Source organism: Aphis gossypii, chromosome 3 (assembly GCF_020184175.1).
Source record: "Aphis gossypii isolate Hap1 chromosome 3, ASM2018417v2, whole genome shotgun sequence".
In the NCBI taxonomy this organism is placed as follows: Eukaryota; Metazoa; Arthropoda; class Insecta; order Hemiptera; family Aphididae; genus Aphis; species Aphis gossypii.
In genome coordinates this window covers 48,425,942-48,445,929 of record NC_065532.1, presented here as the reverse complement: position 1 = coordinate 48,445,929, position 19,988 = coordinate 48,425,942, and the positions used below count along the sequence as shown (strand labels likewise).

Here is a 19,988-nt window from a genome sequence, read left to right as displayed (position 1 = left end):
TTTAAAGTAAATTTATTGTTTTAGAAAGACTGTCCATCTTTATAACTAAATTTTCAGAAATGTAAAGATTTTTTAAATATGTACAATTTTGATATTAAGACAAATTATTGTTGTCATTTAGTACATTATAGTATAAAATATATGACTTAGCAAGATATGCATGGTAAACTAAATTATTTTTCGATATATTTATCGATCACCCCATTTGCCATCTCCCCGCTTAACGCAGCACTGACTAAAACATGACTTAATGATAAAATTAATGTATTTTATACATTCGTTCTAGGGGCGTTTCCCTTTAGGTTGTTTGATAGGTTAATATCAGTGTAATATTATATCACTACCTATTATCAATAGGTTGATAAGGTTAATGATCAATTTGATATAAAGTAGTAAAATTAGCTATTTAGCTATTGATCAATTACTTATTATTACTATAATACAATCATCATAAAGTAATTTAAATAATAATTAAATAATTTATTTGTCATGAATACAATATTATAAATTCTATACGTGAGTATCTTAATATAATGTGAAAAAAATATGATAAATCACCCCCAACTTAACCACTCATAACCATCGGCAAAATGTTTCTACTATTAATAATATATCTACTTTGTTTATTTGACTTTTCTATTTAAATAAATTATAACTATAGCGCAGTGCCTATAATATGCTCTAAAGGATTTTATTTTTTATTTTATATAAAATTATATCAGTAGAACCAGTGTCATGATTGTAGTATATGAGTGTAGATGTAGAAAAACATTTTTTTTTAAGTTATTATTATTAGCTAGGTACTAAAAACTAATTATTGAAACGTATTATGTCAACTCATTAGATTTGTATCTTTATAATAACAATTCTATGAGATTTAAGTAAACTTAATCTCAAGTATAAATATTTTAGTTATTTTTTAAAGGAAAAAATACCAAGTGTAAAATTTGAATAAATTAATACAACACTTTCTTAAAATGTAGGAAACATTAATAAATTAAATTAACTATGCTAACAACCAATTAGATTAGATTAGCTTGAATCATAAAATATAAATTAATACCAAATTATAAAAATCATAAACATGTAATAGCCATTAATATTTTCAAAAAAAAGATTAAAATTTCATGTACTTAACACTATTGTTATTATTTTTTAATTTTGTGTTTGGCATATAATAGAGATAGGATAGGAAGCGATAATCAGCAGTAGCATTCCAATTAGTTATTGGTACCTACTTAATAACATAATCGTGTGTTACTGTAGGTAGGTAGTATCAGGTAACAAGATTATCACCGTTATACCTTGGGTCAAATGATATTGAATTTACTACATAACAGGTATAACTTCTGGTCTTTATAACTAATAAGTTTTATTATGAGCAGTGCCGCAATTAGTGGGGCGAACCTTTGTGGGGCAAACTGCGTGAGTTCATGTTAAGTGGATGTTATAAAATACATTTAGGGGCTTCATATACTTTGTGAATTGATTGGAATAGTACAATATCATTTACTCTGGGGTATAAAAATTTAATAACTGTAATATATACTGCCGAGTTATGACTCATTTACACTCAATAAACACTTCCCAAAACTACCGAATTTTGAGGGGCTATATCTCATCAACGGATTGACGAAAAATGAAAATTTAAACGTTGTAATTCATAAAAAAAATATCGTTATTAATTTATGAAATTTGAAGTAAAGGTTGTCTTTTGAAAATCAAAAGTTGATAGTGGTTTACCTAATAAATATAAAGGTAAAAATAATAAAGAGTTCTACAATTATAGAACAGTGTAAATCTGAAATTTTGAAAAAAGTCAATACTGTTTGAAATAATGAGTGCTGTTTGATAAAAAAAAAAAATCATCCTGTATATTATTTTAAAGTTGAAACTACTTACAGTTAATATTGGAAGTTTAAATTTTTAAAAGAAACAAAAATAAATTATTTTACTGTATCTACTCTATTAACGAGTATTGATCAATTATAATAATTCAACTTCTCATATACAAATATATGTTTGCTTAGTTATGTACCAGTGAAAATTTAATGTCTTATTTAATAATATGTATTATCTGATTCATTTTTTTAAAAGTAATAAAATGTTTGTACGACAATCAATACTTTTTATTTGTTAATTGCATTTGTGTTTAGTTACATGTGTACAGGAGTAAACTACCGAAACATAACACAAACATTTTGATATATTTTCATACACAAATAACATATTATCTTTTCATAGGATTTTTTTTTTTAATATTTTAGTTTTGATTATTTGTATTTATAAATAAACAAACCATGTATAGCATATACTACTTATTCAATATTTATTTTAAAGTATTTATGTATGTTTTGAAACTAACAAATAAATGTAATATTGTTTATTAATAATGATGAAATGTACCTTATGGCTAAACTAGATAAATTAGATTTTTAAATTACCTGCTTTTATTTGGTATCAAAAAACCAATATTTGGCATATATTAGTATAGTATAATATAAATTATATCAATTATAAGCCATAGATATCTTTTGTTAATATTTAAACACAGGGGTGATTTTTCAGTATTTTTATTGCTGGTGCTAAAATTTTCGTAGATAATTTAAAATCATAACTAGGCCACAATCATGGGCATAATTCAGTGGCGGTTATAAGGGGGGGGCGAAAGGTGGATCGCCCCCCCCCCCTGGGATTTATTTTTTTTAAATTTAGTATATCGCTGACCCACAACACCTATCGACAAATTTTTGAATTTTATGATTTGATAGCAAAATATTTTTTCGTTTTAACCACGGATAATATAGTATCATAGTATTGTATATTATCAACACTTATGTCTCGGTCAGTCAATACATGCTTTGTCATTTATCAATATTGTCAGTATCACATAATTTTCGACACCGCCAAAATTCACGGTGTCGAATTAAATTTATCTATACACCGGTGATACTAATCAATAATCATTATCACGCTAACAGTGTACACTGTCTATACACTACTAACTCTATTAGTCCGTGCCCCGTGGTCCGTGGGCACGCTTAACATAACTGATAACACTTATCACTTATCAGTACTAGACTAGACATGCTTTATTTTATCGTTGGTAATTTATTTTTAAATGCGTTAATTTGTATTTTTCTAAATAGTTGTAATTTCATATTTACACTACCTAGTACCCATTAATTTAAATTGTGTTATTTAATATTTTATTTTTAATATGTCAATGAAGCGAATGAGTAATTATTTTAACATTACATCCAAAAAATCAAAACCTAATTTGCCATTGGAGGAAGATCAAAATACAACCGATGGCACTAGTACAGGTACAACTGAACTTATTTCTATACAAAAGCCTGAAGCTGAGATTGGTGAATCCATACAGTCTGAAATTACAGATGAATTAGATATAGCAAATTTTACATGCCGAAGTAAAATGGTAAGTGATTATATAAAATCAATTATACTTAAAAGGAGCAATATTCCTAGTTCTAAGTTTCTATATCCATTTTCTCTTCATAGTAAAAAAGGTAATGAAGAAAAGCGATTTTTAAGAAAAAATCATTTTGAAAAATACCCATGGGTTGAGTATTCCAATTTAAAACATGGGTTGTTCTGTAAGATATGTGTTTTGTTTTTAACTTCAACTAAACTTGGTATGCATAGAACAGAACAAATAACAAAATTGGTTACCGAACCTATTAATAAATTTGCAAAACTATTAGGTAAGGATGGTGTATTAGAAGTACATCATAATAATGGATATCATAAAGATAATGCACAAAAAGCTATAGACTTTCTTAGTACTTATGATAAACCTAAAAATGAAATTATTAATTTATTAAATGACCAACGTAGTAAGGAAGTATTAGAGAACCGTGAACGGTTACGACCAATTATAAAAACTATTTTACATTTAGGCCGGCAAAATATTCCTTTGCGCGGTCATCGAGATGATGGATCTTTAGTTTGTCAAACAGAAGAAGAGGACAAAGTGAATTCTATAGTTAATCAAGGGAATTTTAGAGAGCTACTGAAATTTAGAATTGATGCTGGTGATCAGTTACTTGAAACATATTTGAAAACGACTGGTTCTAGAGCTACATATATTAGCAAGTTAACACAAAATGAAATTATTGAATGTTGCAAACAAGAAATATTAGATTTTATACTTTTAGAAATAAAAAAAGCAGATTTATTCAGTGTTCTGTTTGATGAAACCACTGATATATCTAATATTTCACAAATGTGTTTAATTATTCGGTATGTATTAAACAATATTATATATGAACGATTTTTGTCATTTGTCGATTGCCATAATTATATTTATAAAAAAAACAAAGATGATGTGTCAAATATTGAAGACAATGTAGAACCCAAAATAACAGGAGAGAATTTAGGAGATACAGTGGTAAAAGTATTACGAGAATTAGGATTAAACTTAGACAACTGTGTAGGTATTGGGACTGATGGCTGTTCTGTTATGGTTTCTGAAGTTCGTGGTGCTGTGCAACAAATAAAAAAATATGCCAAAAATGCCATACATAGCCCGTGCTCTAATCATGCATTGAACCTCAGTATTGCTAAATCATCTGCTGTTCAATCTGTACGAAACTGTGTAGGAATTATAAAAGAAGTTTTTTCCTTTTTTCATGTATCTGCTAAACGTAACTATACTCTTAAACAACATTTGACAACACATAAAAAATTACACAGTTTGTGTGAAACAAGGTGGGTCGAAAGACACGATAGTATAATGCAATTTAAAGAATCCATTATTGAAATTGTAGATACTCTAACTGATGTATCTGAATGGAATGAAAATATTACTTCTTCAAAAGCCAAAATGATGATAGCAGCTATTTGTAATTGTGAATTTATTATATCAATTTTTTCATTATCAAGTTTATTAGCTGTAACATTTCCTATAAGCAAAATATTGCAAGGTAAAGATCAAGACATTATTTCAGCATCAGAATGTATTAAAGATATATACACAATTCTTGAAAGGAACCGTAAGGAATGTGAAGACAAATTTAAATTATTGTTTAAAGAATGTGAGCCGATTTTAAAAGACCTTAATGTTGATATGAGATTACCAAGAATTACTTCGCGTCAAAAACATGGACCAAACCTATTACCATCAAACAATATTGTTGATTACTATAGAGTTAATATTTATATACCTCTATTGGACAATATTTTAGAAGATTTAAACTTTCGATTTTTGAGCAAGGAAAATAAAAATATTGCATCATTAATGCAGCTTACACCAAAGTATCTTATTAAAATAAAAAATGAAGACTTGCATAATTATTTGTCAACAATTTTTGAAATTATGACTGGAAATTATACATATTTTCAAGCTTCATCAAAAGATATAAAACAAAATGAATTAGATTTATGGTTTACTAAATGGAAGAGACATGAATCTGAAGGTAAATATACATATTTAAAGTTTTATATTTAATTAATAAATAAATCTGTTAAAACAAACATTTTAATATCATTAATTTCATTTATATAAAATACTACATTTTTTTAGGGGAAAATATTCCAAATAATGGGTTAGAAGCTCTAATTTCGTGTCCGGAATCAGTGTTTCCAAATATTCATTATATTCTTAGTATTATTTGTTCACTACTTATTAGTGTTGCTTCAGCAGAACGAAGCTTTTCTACGCTTAGAAGGTACCTATTATAAGTAATGTATAAATCGTTTGACTTTTGAGTATTAGGTATTGCTCTATAGTCAATAAACATTAAAAAAAAAAAACTCAAATTTCAAGGTATATTAGTATATATTATTATATTTATTTTATTATTTACTAAATGTATAGTGGTATACACTATACAATACAAATGATTAAACGATTTACTTTTCTAGTTTGCTTCACTTTACTACAATTAAAAATATTATAGGCTTATCCTATGGAAAAATAAGTACCTACTTAATTTTATTTGCTTATGTTTTTCATAATATTTTTTTATAAGTATTTTTATTAAAAATATGCATTAGTTTTGCATAGTTGGATGCTTTAAGTAACTGCTTGATTAATATTTTTTTATTTAAAATTGTTCAATGCTATACCTATATTGCTACTATGCATGTGATTTGCTTTATTTATTTAGATTGAAGACATGGTTGAGGTCAACAACTGGTGAAGACCGATTAAATGGGCTAGCACTGCTTCATATCCATAGAGACATTAATGTTATTATAGATAATATTATTACACGCTTTGCTAAGCAAAAAACAAGGCATATGCTTTTATTATAATTATATTTTATACCTAAGTCAATATTAGTTTATAATACCTTTTTTTTTTAAACATTAAGTTAAAGTGTGTTAATAACTTAATATTATTAATATATAAATATTATTATACATTTATATTTTATACCTATAATCCGTGTGTATATTTCATATTATATGTATATAGTATATACTATATATAAATGCTATGGGGTGGGGGAAGTTTGGTTTTATTTTCGCCCCCCCTCCCCTTGAACAGCATGTATAACCGCCACTGGGGCATATTTTATTTATGGTAGTGGAAGAGTTTAAGATGGATACAGCCTCTATATCTTTTTCTTTACCTGTCAACCATATGTAAATGGCCATCATTATCCTACTCCTTCATTGTGCTCTGTCCTTAACCTCTACTTAGTTAACATCAGCTATTTTCATGTTATCCTACGTTAGGTTATTTTATCTAACCCCTTTTTCTTCGGTCTTCCTCTCCCTCTCTTTCTTTCAATATATTAATTATCTATATACTTATCTTCATGGCTAATTAGTAATTGCAATGTCTCTCATTGCTTCTCCTCATTACAAGACATATTCATTCTGTAAAATTTCAATAACTATAGAATATTTGAGTAATTTTTATAAAATAATGTCACATACCTATCAATATGAAAATATCACCATTGTTACAATTTTCATTTAATATTTATACTTTTGATATATTTATAATTGCATTTCTTTTGTGATTACCAAGAATATTAACACTTGATAAATACATTTAAAGGTATCCATAGGTGCCAACCTTAATAATTAATTACCTAATCATACTTGTAAAATTGTTCACCCTATATTTAAAATATATAATATTTAGCTAGTTAAATATAATCTGAAATGCATTATACGGGCATCTTTGCATATAATAGCACAATATACAGTATACTTAATTTATATTTCTATACTATTCCATTTGCTATTTTAATTTAATAACTTCTAATTCAAATTTCAAGTTAATAACAAACCATAACATAACAGATAGGTACCTACTTATCTAGGTAATAGGTATAAGCTATAATATACCTAGATAATATGGTAAATTATTAGTAATAAATGAATGCACTCACCTAGGATCTTGCAAAAGTTGTTGGAGTTTCGTTCCGAAAGCCTCGGCCGTCAGTTCAAAGTATGGCACGTATAAAGCGAATCCCCTGCTCTCGGCTTCGATTGAATTGTGCGCCTGGTCACCGAATACCGGTATGGACAGCATTGGCTTACCGTGGTAAATGGCCTCGATCAGACTAAGTATCCCACCATGAGTGATGAACAGCCGACAGTTAGGGTGACCTGAACGAAGAGTTCATGGTGTATAAATATTACAATATTATGTGTATTGTGTAGGTATTTTATGCGCATATCCTCGATTGTAAACTTCCGATTTTAATGACCTGTTGGCTGTTAACTCTCCCGGGTAAATTTCAGTACTACCTGAAGCATATACATGTAAACTCTCCCAAGTCTGCAGTAACTTCATTTGCATATTATAGCTGTATTAATATAATTTAATGTTTTTTAATATGAAGATGTATATTTAAAAAAAAAGTCAAGTACCTGTATAAATTATAACAAATAATAAAAAAAGTAATAATATATAAATCAATTTCTTTAGCTGTGAGCTATGATTATATTCAAAACATTTACTAATAAAATAAAGTTAAATTTAATGTACATTTAATTTAATTTTTAAAATAATATGAACGTATAAATTCAAATAGTTCTGATGAGATCACATAAACACTAGGTAATGCAAATCACATCAGTTGTTCCGTGGTGGGTGTAATCATTCAAGACTACAGAATATAGATTGACTGCATTAACACTTCAATATGGGTAATATGACAATATTCATATGAAAAACTCTATCAAAATTGTATTCTAAAAGCCTAAAATTGGGAATTGTAAGTTGTTAATATTGCAATTGATCATTAATGTGTGATTATTATATTACTGGTATCGTTTATTACGGGATAACGGCGACAGTATAGTGTTGTAGTGCTAATTAGTTGTATAATACTTATATTCGTCATACTTATACTTGCATAGGTATATGAATTTAATAATTATATTTTTGACGTTTATTATTGATGACTGTTGGACAATTAATAAAAACGGCTTATTAGGAAGCAAACACATTTTTACTGTAAATGATTTTATTCGATACTATAATCAATAATACACACTATCCTTCAGTTATTATTAAATTTTTTTTTTTTATTATGGCGTAAAAGTTTGATATTAATTATGGTACTTATTTGAAATATTTGAATATTTAACAAATTTTGTACGATGGTTTTGGTGGGGAGAAGGTGTACAACTCCTTAATCAATACCCGGATACGTAATGCTTATTATTGTTCAAGCTGACGTCCTATTCTAATAAAATATTATCGAATTATGTTAAACTGTATTATTGTTACAAATCTAAATTATTGTATAAATTTAAAGTAATGAGTGCTGGCCAATTCAACTCCGTAATACTGTATGTTTTTTTTTGTTATTTATCGTTATCACTTATCATTATTATGTATAACTGTTTGTTTTAAACAATTAATCTATTTATATATCTATATCTATATCTATACTACTATATAAAATAAAACCCCCTTTTTTGTATGTACGCGCATAACTCAACAATGCCTGGACCGATTTCGCTCATTCTTTTTTTGTTTGGGTCGTAATTGCCAGGAGAAGGTTCTTACGGACGAAAAATTTGAGAAAGTTATCGGGTTAGAGAAATATGACGAGGTGGTGATGAAATTACAGAAGCGCCATCTAACCAGCAAATAGTAAACTAAATTATTTTTGGTAGTCAATGGCAACCATTTAAATAAAATAAATCATTTATTTAATATACATATATATTTTCAGTTGTTAGGTCAACGGGGGAGTAATATTTGTAATGATTTCTTTTTGTTATTATTTTATATTATATTATATTATTATTCAAAAATACAGATATTTTTAACTACCATATTTACTATTTAAAGTTAAGACTTAATTTTGTTCGTCGCACACGCACACACCCACTAAAAACTCCACCCTGCGGTAATCCCGACTACTATCGATTGACCTACACACACAAATACACTATATATACATAGGTCGGTCTGTACATAGTAGTCAGTGTGGGCATATCCTCAATATGGCTGTTTTCCTTTTTCATAGCTCGAGCGTATTTACAGTTTTATTGACGACAAATTAAATTGAATGGCTTGATAGCTTTCTCGATCCGTAACTGTATATAAGTATATAATTAGGATAATTTAATCGGCTAAAAACTTTAACAATACAAGATTCATCACGATTGTTTAAATTTAAACTTTTATGTTACAAGCGTAATTTTTACAATAGATAATAATTCTGACATTGTAGAGAATTCGTATTTTATTATTCATCATAGATAATAACTAAATATAATTACGACTCATTTGCAACCAAGAAGTGAAAGTGTATAAATAGATTCATAATTGACGATTCGTATTTAAAATTTTTAACGAAATTTCATAACTAGATAACAGGTTTAACCAAAATAGCGAGAAGATACTAAAAAAAAATAATTTTTCTGTTAAAAAAAAAAAATGAAATATTGTAAAAAATTAGTACAATCACCCAACATTTTAAGAAGAGTGTAAGCCAAAAGAATTAAATAAATATGTACCAAGGCTTCTTAATAATTCTAAATGATCTAAGACGCACTAAGGATACTTAAAAACAGTTTTTTTTTTTTTTTGAGACGCAATCGGATGATACTTTACTCCGGACACACGCAGATTTTTAAATCAAAGTAATTTCAGACAGAATCTGGAAACTACCCTATAGGTATGTGCGCGCGAGGAATTAAATAGATCACACGTATTAATATTGTAAGTGACTGGCCCGTACAATCAATAATAACTTTTATGAAAATCAAAAATACTATTTTTGGATATCTTTGGTGGTGTAAGTTACACATCTTTATTTTAATACAAAATTATAGACTCTCATAGAAAAAGCAGATCAAATTGCCTGACCTGACATTAAGAGTTCAGATTACATTCTTTATATAAACATTTAACACCCTAACTGACATAATAGCTATTTTCATCAAAATAATAATAACGTCGTATTTTTGATAGGTACCTATTGTAGCACTAAATTAATTTGATGTGCGATAATTAATGCTTATATTGATAGGTAAGCTAATAATACAAGACATGCCAAAGGCACATATCTAATTTATGTTCTGGGGAGCACTCCCTCAATAAAAATAAAACAAAATAATTTTATATTACTTTTAGAAAATCTAGAGTTAAGTTTTAAAGTATTTGCATACATACCCAATATATCGTTTTGAGGAAACCATTTCTTGACTTTGACGTTTTTCGGCAAGTTAGGCAGCTGATCATCTTCCCATTTCCACAGAACCGTTTGCTTGAGCTTGGCTAATTCCGATAACAGAAGAGACACTGTTTCTTGGGGCATTTTTGATGACTTGACCACCGAACCCAAACTAAAATATATCACTCCATGCTCGGCTGAGTCCATAATGGCTTTTAGATCCTATAAAAGAATTATGAAAAGTTTGCAATTATTTTTTTATTATAGTACTAAGTATATTAAAGGCCTTACCTAATAATACATTAAATGTATGGAATATTTGTGTTTTATTAAATATTTATACACGAAACAAATTATATATTTTATTATTTATTTTTGATTTATTAATATTGTTATACACTTAAAATACGATAATATTTTGTTCGCATATAATATATTATATTTTGATTCAAGTTATTAAAATAGATAATAATATTCAAATTATACTATCAAAATTTAAATGAACTTTATGTGATAAGCATAATATTTTATATTGTTCAGGACTAGATTTTTATTGGTTATGATAAATCGTAAATTGCAGTGTTTTTTAATTCATAACGATCCCAATGATCTATTCATAATTTTACGCGCAAATAAATGTCATGTTATGAACTTAAATTATAATCTATTAACACCACATGGTTAAATGCCCATTTAATGTTTCATTAGGTTTTTAATGAGAACGAAATATTTATCATTTAATTTTAACTTATCGTACATTTTATGCTGAGAAACAAAAGTGAAAAATAACTAAAGAACTTATTAGGAACAGAAAACCTCTCTTTCCATTATATTAATTATTCAAAACACTACTGTACCTACCTAGATTTTTTGAATAATTAGTAACACATAGGTAAAGTTCAGATTCTGGTTCTCGGTCAAAATGTGGTCCGTGATCCCATAAATAAACTCTAACACAATAAAAAGGTTCAAAAGATTTCCCATTGCTATGCCATAGACTTGGTATTGATGTCACGTGAGTCAAAAATTAGCGTCACTCAAAAATATTTAAAAGTATTCAATTTTACATCTAATGAAAAGAAAATTGTGAAAAAAATCCATTGTTATTTCTTATTATCAAATTTTTATTTATAATTATAAAATGTTGAAGGTTTGTAAATCACTTCCGGACATTATATTTTATAATGTTAAAAATGTGGCTCTTCCAAAGTTCAGTACATTCGGTAATATTCGCGTCATAACGTATACAGTCACTTGAGTGACTGGTAAAAGTGTATTTTTCATAATGAATTCCACTAAATTGAAACCGAAAAATAGAAGGTACACCGAAGAATGTATGTAGTAGCTAATGATACTCCTCGAGTTACATTAAAACTAACACAATACACTTACTTGCACATTTGAAAAAACGTTTATTTTTTAAAAACCAGATTACGGTAACCTAACTTGTGGTAATCATGATGTCGGTTAATCAAATCTATAAATATATAGGTACATATTGGACTTGTTTTCATATCTTTTATTGGCTAATGAAAAAATTACAGATTGAGGTACTTATCTACATATTGTAGGTACATATTAGGTATAGTTTGTTCTGTACGCTCTTTTAAGTGCACGAGTGATGTCGATATTAAATCGTAAAATTTATAATTCAAAATGTCTGACAGAAAAAATCTCTGATATAATAAGATAAATAGATCGTTTAAAAAAAAAAAAAAAAATTGCAACTGGTCGTTTTTATACCTTCTCGGGTCACAAGTGGGTTGGGCACCGCTGGTTGAGACGCATAATAATATATGTCTATCGCCAATAAGCTATAGGATCCTTTTTTTCTAGTCTGATTACTCTGTAAATAGTTTATCTATTTTTTACTATGTCTAAAACGCGTATTACCCTCTAATTATAAAGTACTCAAAGGGTACCCGGCCCGTCAGTAAATAAATAAATTATGTATTGTGTATATCGTATGTTCTATAGTACCTCGGGCAGCGGTCCGGCCGGTTTCGTATGCATGCCGGCCACCTGCACATAACTGGGCACGTACGGCGCGGCCGGGGCGATCATCGGGTGGCTGTTGACCAACGTGAGCGACACGTTCTGGAGCATCGTCTCCAGGTCGGGCCGGCTCTCGTGGCCCGCGTACACTAAGTGCTCGTTCATGATGGCCCGCTGCTGAGGCATGTACAGCAGTCGGATCACCCACGTGCTGAACAGGGTGGCCACGGCGTTCTTGGCGCGTTGCGCGAACGTCATCGGCGCCACGTAATGGGCCGTGAAATCGGCCACGTACGCTGTCCCGTACGGGTTGCCTTGCCACTGCGACACCCTGGGGTTGGCGGCGAACGGCAGCAGCTGCACCACCGGCGTCCCGTACTTGTGGCCGAGCGTCACGAAACACTCGTGGAAGAAGTTCTCGACTATCACCAGGTCGAACGAGGACCGGTCGCCGGTCACGAAGTCCCGTACGGACTTCTTGTCCACCGCGTTCCGGGTCATCATCGGGCCCAGCCACAACGCGATCATGTACAGCGGCAGTAGGTTCATCGGCGCGTTCTTGTCCAGGAAGTTCACGTCTGCAATAACGCAACGACACGTCGGTCCCGAGACCGGTCATAAATAATTGTACTATAGACACTGGCGATATCATTATATGATCGATTATTATTGTGTTTTAATAAGTAATATATTATACCGTTTATCGTTCGAGTCTATGATTACGTTTTGATCTGCAGCGTATATATTATACATGAGTGTAAGACCATTAAAATAGAATGTTTATAATTTTAACTCGATGCGAGCATTATTTTTTAATAAACCGATAAAAAAAATGTCAAATTATTTCAACAGTCAATTACACTAATTAAGTTCTTAATTTAACTTCTTAATATAAAGTTAATTAGTCCAATAGTAAATCAGTCAAAGCCCTTGAATGTATGTGTCATGTGTGTGTGTTTATAGCAATTAACATGCCGTTTATATGATCTTGATATATTTAACATTTAAATAATATAGATACATTCAAGATGCACTTGTGTTCTAAAAAATTGATAAAATATTACAAAATGTTAAGATAATATGCGTATGAAATAAGTATTGAATTGTTATCTGACGGGCCAGTTAATTAAAATTTGATAGGAGCTATATGTACGATTGTCTAAATCGAGTACCTATATATATAACCGTGAGGTTATAGTGGTAAATGACTTAGCTTAGGCTTTTGGTTTTGTTATCAGTCGACTCGATGTATATATTATTTATCTCAAGAAAAGTGAATTCAAAGTCATTATCGATTTTAGACCACATAAATGAAAATATAAACGGTTTTCAAAAAATATAGTAATTATAACCAATATTTTATGTATATGATGTATAGAAGTACAAGTTAAAAGAGTAGGCATAGGTAAGCGCTCTGCTGTCCAGTTGGTATCAAATTCAAATATATCTCCTTTTTAAGGAATTATATAATAACTAGTAAATCAGTATGATGAAAGTTTTAAATTTAAATTTATTAATAAAATAACGTTTAAGAATAATTCTAAACGAAGATTCATTGTGAGCCTATATTTATTTAATTTTATGTACCTATCTAAATCAAAAATGAATAACCCGCAGGTATTTTTATATTTAAAAATGTATTTACTACTATTTTCTATAGACTATAACTACATCTACATGATATTTTACATCTCTATTTGTGCTCGTAAACTCTTTATAATTACTTTACACTTGATATTTCTGATTTTTTTTTTTAGATATCGATAAAAATAATTTTCATTCGGCTAAAAAACTTTAAAAAATATACAAGGTTCTTCGAAGTTTTATTACAGCTATTAAAAAATGTTAAAGATATATAGTTTTGATTTTCTTTGTAAACATTATTGAAGCTTCATTTTTGACAAATATCGTTAAAATAATGAAAATTCGCAAGTTATTTTGTAATTAAGAATGTATAAAATGTTAATTTTTATAGCTATTGTTTCAGAATTTAATAGAACGTTTCTAATAAATAATTTATTTTAATATTTATTAAAAAATGTACTAGTAGGTACTTTTTTTTTTTATATAGACATTTGAAATTAAACTTTGGTAAAATTATATATTTAAATGAAGAATATAATAATTCTAATTTTTTCGTTTTAATTCAATTTTTTTGAATTTTTTGTTTTTAACTACTGTCATAGACATTTCAAAATTTCAAACTCAAAATAATTATTGTTGATTTACAATGAACTTAATTTTTTGAAATAACTTATAGGTTTATAGTTACTATAAATTAGGAAAATTGATTTTGTAAAAGATTGAATTTGCGAATGTCTCTACTCAAATACTGGAAAATTTAATTTTTAATACTTAAAATTACATATCAAGAGTTCAATATTGCTACAAGATAAGATATTGAAGCACTTTACTGCTCCAGTATAAGTTACGACTAGAGCAAGGACTTGAATACATTTGTATACGTTGTAGGCATATATACAAATCAGGTATTTTACTAAAACTAAATGCCTAGGCATATCGTTAAAAAATTTAATTTTTATGAAATTTCATTATCCGCCTAGACATTTAGTCAAATTCCTAAGTAATCATTTAATAAAATTACTAGAAATTTAACTAAATGCCTATTTCAAGACCGGAAATAATAAAAATCAAACATTTTGTATTATTTTAAACATTTAACTATATTTTCTATGAAAAATTTATTGGTATTTAATATTAAAAAAAAAACTATGTATTATTTATTAATAAGTAAAACACGTAGGTACATGAAATATGTTTAATTTCATACACATTGTATGAATAATATGTATCATACATATTGTTTTAAAACTAAAATCATAAATATATTGTATATATACATTATATTAGTAATTACCTATGTATATTATACATAGGTAATTACTAATATATTATAATTAAAAATGTTTGCTAATTTTTACTTATCACTTATCGTTACATATAATTGTTAGGTGGCATTTGCTGGAACATTTAAATATTTGATATTTTTTTTAAAACATAACTTACAACTTAATACAGATAAGGTTCTCGTACAACCTATGTTAATTTTCCAAGGTAAAACCAATGTATCTTTTATTATTATTATATATTATATAGTACTCACTACTTTGTACAAGTACTATATATAATTATTGGTTACCTATATAATATGCTCGTACTATCGTCTACATCTATCATACATTCATACCTAATTATAGATTAGTAATTACGTATATACATAATAGATACATATATTTATGATTTAGTTCTTAAAACAATAGTACCGATGTGCACGAAATTAAACATATTTCATAAACCTACGTGTTTTACTTATTAATAAATAATACATAGCTTTTTTATGCATATATATATATATATATATATATAAAAATATTAATAAATAATTATTAGAAAATATAGCTAAATAATATGTAAAATTAAATATTTAAATTTAGTAAAATGCTTGATTTGACTATATGGCATATATATTTTCTAGTTAACTTTATTGTTTACTTAGTAACTAGTAAGTACACAATACTTGTCACTATATTTATAATTAAATACTTAAATTTGTTAGTGTATATTTTTGCATATTTTGAGATTTTTGGGTTTAAAAAAACATATTATTGATTATAATTTATTAGATATTAATTATAAAAACATATTTTAAGTTTTAAATGCATATTTTGATAGTTTGTTGAAAACCAAGCACTTTGGTAAATATATTTCACAAACTAAAGTCACAATATTATTCAACTGTGAATATTAGTCATAAAAACTATAGAGAATAATTTTTATCTTAATAGTCATGTGAGTACCTACAGATTAAGTTGGATCTGTATTCTCTGTATTGTTTTTTTTAATACATATAGGTACCTAAATAGAAAATTGATTTAAAATAATAAAAATATTTAAAGAAAAGTAAAACAATAATTATGTTCTATATAATATTATAGATATAGTACACTATAGTATAGTACGTTTTTGTATAAATAATATTTACTTATCATATTATGTCATATACCTAAGTACCTATACTATTGTATATTATAATAATATATTATATAATATGTAATCATAATAATAATAATAATATATTCGTTTGTACAGTGATATACTGATCTATCATTTGTATACAAGTATACTACCGAACAGATTTGCATGTAATTTTTTTTTTTTTAATTTAAAGTTGAGTCATTTATCGAGAAGAGTTCAAAAAAAAAATAACTATTTAGTTATCAGCGTTTTTTTTTATGTAGGTACCTACGAAATTTTCACATCAGTTACAGCTATAACTATTAAGTATAATATATAAACATTTGTCAATGTGACATTGGATCTTATAATATTTTGTTAAACTTGTTGTTTATAGAAAACTGTTGAACAATAAACAAATAACAAAAATATCGCGATAGTATAAAAAAATATGATAGATAGTTAATAATTAAAAAAATTAAGTTTGCTACGTGTTTGTTGTTAACTAAAACATTTTTACTATGAAATAAAGTACAATTTTAAAACTATCATAACATAGAATGTTTTTACAATTTAAATGACATCATTGTAAACATGACTGAACTTCGGAGTTAGAGCTTCAGATAATGTTTTCTATAATGATTAGGTACAATGAAAAATAAAAAATTGTACGGTCATTTATTGTACTGTGAAAGCACTACATAAACCTCTTGAAACTATATCATAAAAGTTAGCAATAATATAACATTAATAAGTGTCAGTATTGCAATTCGCAATCATTATTGATCAGATCAATGAATCTAAAATGGTGTTGGTGTTTATTTTATATGAATAGATGTCTCGAAATTCCAATTTATATTAATGGATATAGTTATATTATAATAATAGGTATATAATATACCTACCTACACTACACAGAATTATAAAATTGATATTTTTAGGAAAATAAAAACTGTATGAAATAAAATAAAATTAAGGACATATAGGGATTGTGAAATCAATACACTTCACTAGCCTCTCCAACTCATACAATTCCCTGTTTGTACAATATTTTGATGAGTTTCGTAAAATCGATTACATGACGTTATGATATACCTAATAGGTATGTTGTTTGACGCGCGGTTTACGCACGGACACTAAACACACACATTTTAAAGGGAAAATGCCGTAGAAGTCTTGATAAGGTATTATTATACTTCAAATGTAAATATATTGTAAGTATTTTTGCACGCGAATATTATGATAATTAAAAATCTAATTCTATTCACCATTAGATTTGAATACGTTCGTAACTAATGTATGATTTACTTGTCAGTTTTTTTTATTCATTACATTACCTTTAGCCTTTTGGGTAACGAATACAGAATACTTGGTGTTGAATACTTGTTTTCCATATATAATATATATATATATATATATATATATATATATATATATGTGTGTGTGTATATATAACCAATATAGATTTATTATATAGTTGTGTATATACATATCAAAATACAAATGCCTAGGTACAACTACCTGCCACGTTTTCGGTGATTTCCACTTTGACGTGAGTGTAATGTGATGACGGTGAACTTAACGCAAATGGTGAAACTAGAGTCACATTGTGACCTCTGGTCACTAATGTCTCCAGCAGCGGTTTGAACCCTATAAAATGGCTTTTGGTCTCGGTTGGTAGAAACACCAGAATGTTGTATGGACGTGTGTTATTCGGCAATCCGTGGCAACAGTAGACGGCCAACAAAAAAGTCTTGAAAGAAAAATAATTAATATTTAGGAGGTGAATCGTATAAAGATTTATCAAATTAATATCAAACATAATAAACATGCCACTATGTCAGTGAAAACATAAGTTATTTTTATTTACAATATTCTCTATTAATTTTTTTTTGATTATCTATACTGATAAGTGATTTATATGTGTAAATTAAGTTGTGATACGATTTTTTGGTGATTTGATCATTGTAAATTATTACAATGTTGATTGATCAGATGTATTATTATTACTTTCATATATTCTGAAATTTTAACTCGATAACAATATTTTGTATTTTTTGCAATATTCAAAAATGTGATATGGAAATTAGGTAATTGTGGGCATTTTTAAGTGTTGAAATTACAAGAAAAGTAAAAATTACAAATGTAAGTAGGTAAATAAGTAATAGTTATTAATGTTTTATTATTTAATTATTTCATGTTTGTACAATCAGAACAAATTATAGTGAAACACTATTGCCATGTATATAAGTAGGTACAACATATAAATATATCTTCCTTTAGGTTAGATTAGGCCTGTATTGTACGCAATATATTATTATGTTGAAAAAAACATTTTGATACACGGCATATACAGTAGATATCCTTGATATGAAAACGAGCAATGAGTTACATCGTTAGACTGTTAGTATACTATTATACAGTACTCAATAATGCTTAAAAAAAAAAAAAAAAACATTTTGACTAAATTTGAAAATATTTGAAAATATAATATATTCTAAACCCGTGATTTCCGACTTATAGGAGTGTGACCATAACATAATAAATTCAATTTCATTTTACCCTTAAAACAATCATTTTAGTTTATTGTAAACATAATACTCAATTATTAACATTAAATTAAAATATAAAATAATTAAAAATAAAAATTAGGTAGGTACACGTACGCGAGTTTATCGGTTATTTATAATATTCATAACATTATTTCCTCGATCTTTTTTGTTATTCAATTTTATTATTTTATGAATATATATATATATATATTTTAATAGGTATTAATAAAAATTATACTAAAAACTATAACAATATGCGATTAATTATGTACTTTCAGCCCACATTATAAAAAGCTCCGAGGTATTTTTAATCTAAACAAAAACTTACAAAATGAAAAATGACTACACTTTTTTCGCTCGCCTTATGTATTCTTATGTATATAATTTTATCGAATGACCCTAAAATAACGTCCCACGTGCGTATGTTGTTTGTTCACATCTTAATAATATGTATTGTATAGGTACTCACGGCCAGCTGTAAACGGTAATCCATTTTTTCTTTGCGCTCGAACTATTCGTTAAACGAAAATATTTCGCAGAGAAAAACACGATCTAACGCTTGTGGTCACGGCGTTAAACTGATTGACGAGTCACCGTAGGTTACCAGCAGATAAGTGTCGGTATACCGGCGTTTTCAGAAGGTCAATGATAGAAAGTCTATGTAATATTTTTGTTTGTAATACTAATGGACATAATATCTATGTTTTATATTACTACTCATATGATAAGATAAACAAAACAATCTGCTTATCGAATTATTAATTATCGATTGTTTGTCAATAATGTCGACTGTGCAGCCGATTGCTTATTGAAACTATCGGCATTATTATAATTTTCTGATTTCCGT

General features: G+C 27.6%; 1 protein-coding gene across 1 annotated transcript in view; it reads right to left on the bottom strand.

Annotated features, from left to right (window-relative positions):
• The window catches only part of LOC114122849 (UDP-glycosyltransferase UGT5), a 30,010-nt gene extending 10,237 nt beyond the window's left edge, over positions 1 to 19,773 (bottom strand). The window contains exons 1-5 of the mRNA XM_027985622.2: positions 19,611 to 19,773; positions 18,108 to 18,342; positions 12,600 to 13,192; positions 10,619 to 10,841; positions 7,371 to 7,590 (exon numbers count right to left, since the gene is read on the bottom strand). Coding sequence (XP_027841423.2) covers positions 7,371 to 7,590; positions 10,619 to 10,841; positions 12,600 to 13,192; positions 18,108 to 18,342; positions 19,611 to 19,634 — 1,295 coding nt within the window. The 5' untranslated portion in view covers positions 19,635 to 19,773. The remainder of the gene's footprint in view (positions 1 to 7,370; positions 7,591 to 10,618; positions 10,842 to 12,599; positions 13,193 to 18,107; positions 18,343 to 19,610) is intronic.
• Positions 19,774 to 19,988: the final 215 nt, after the last annotated feature.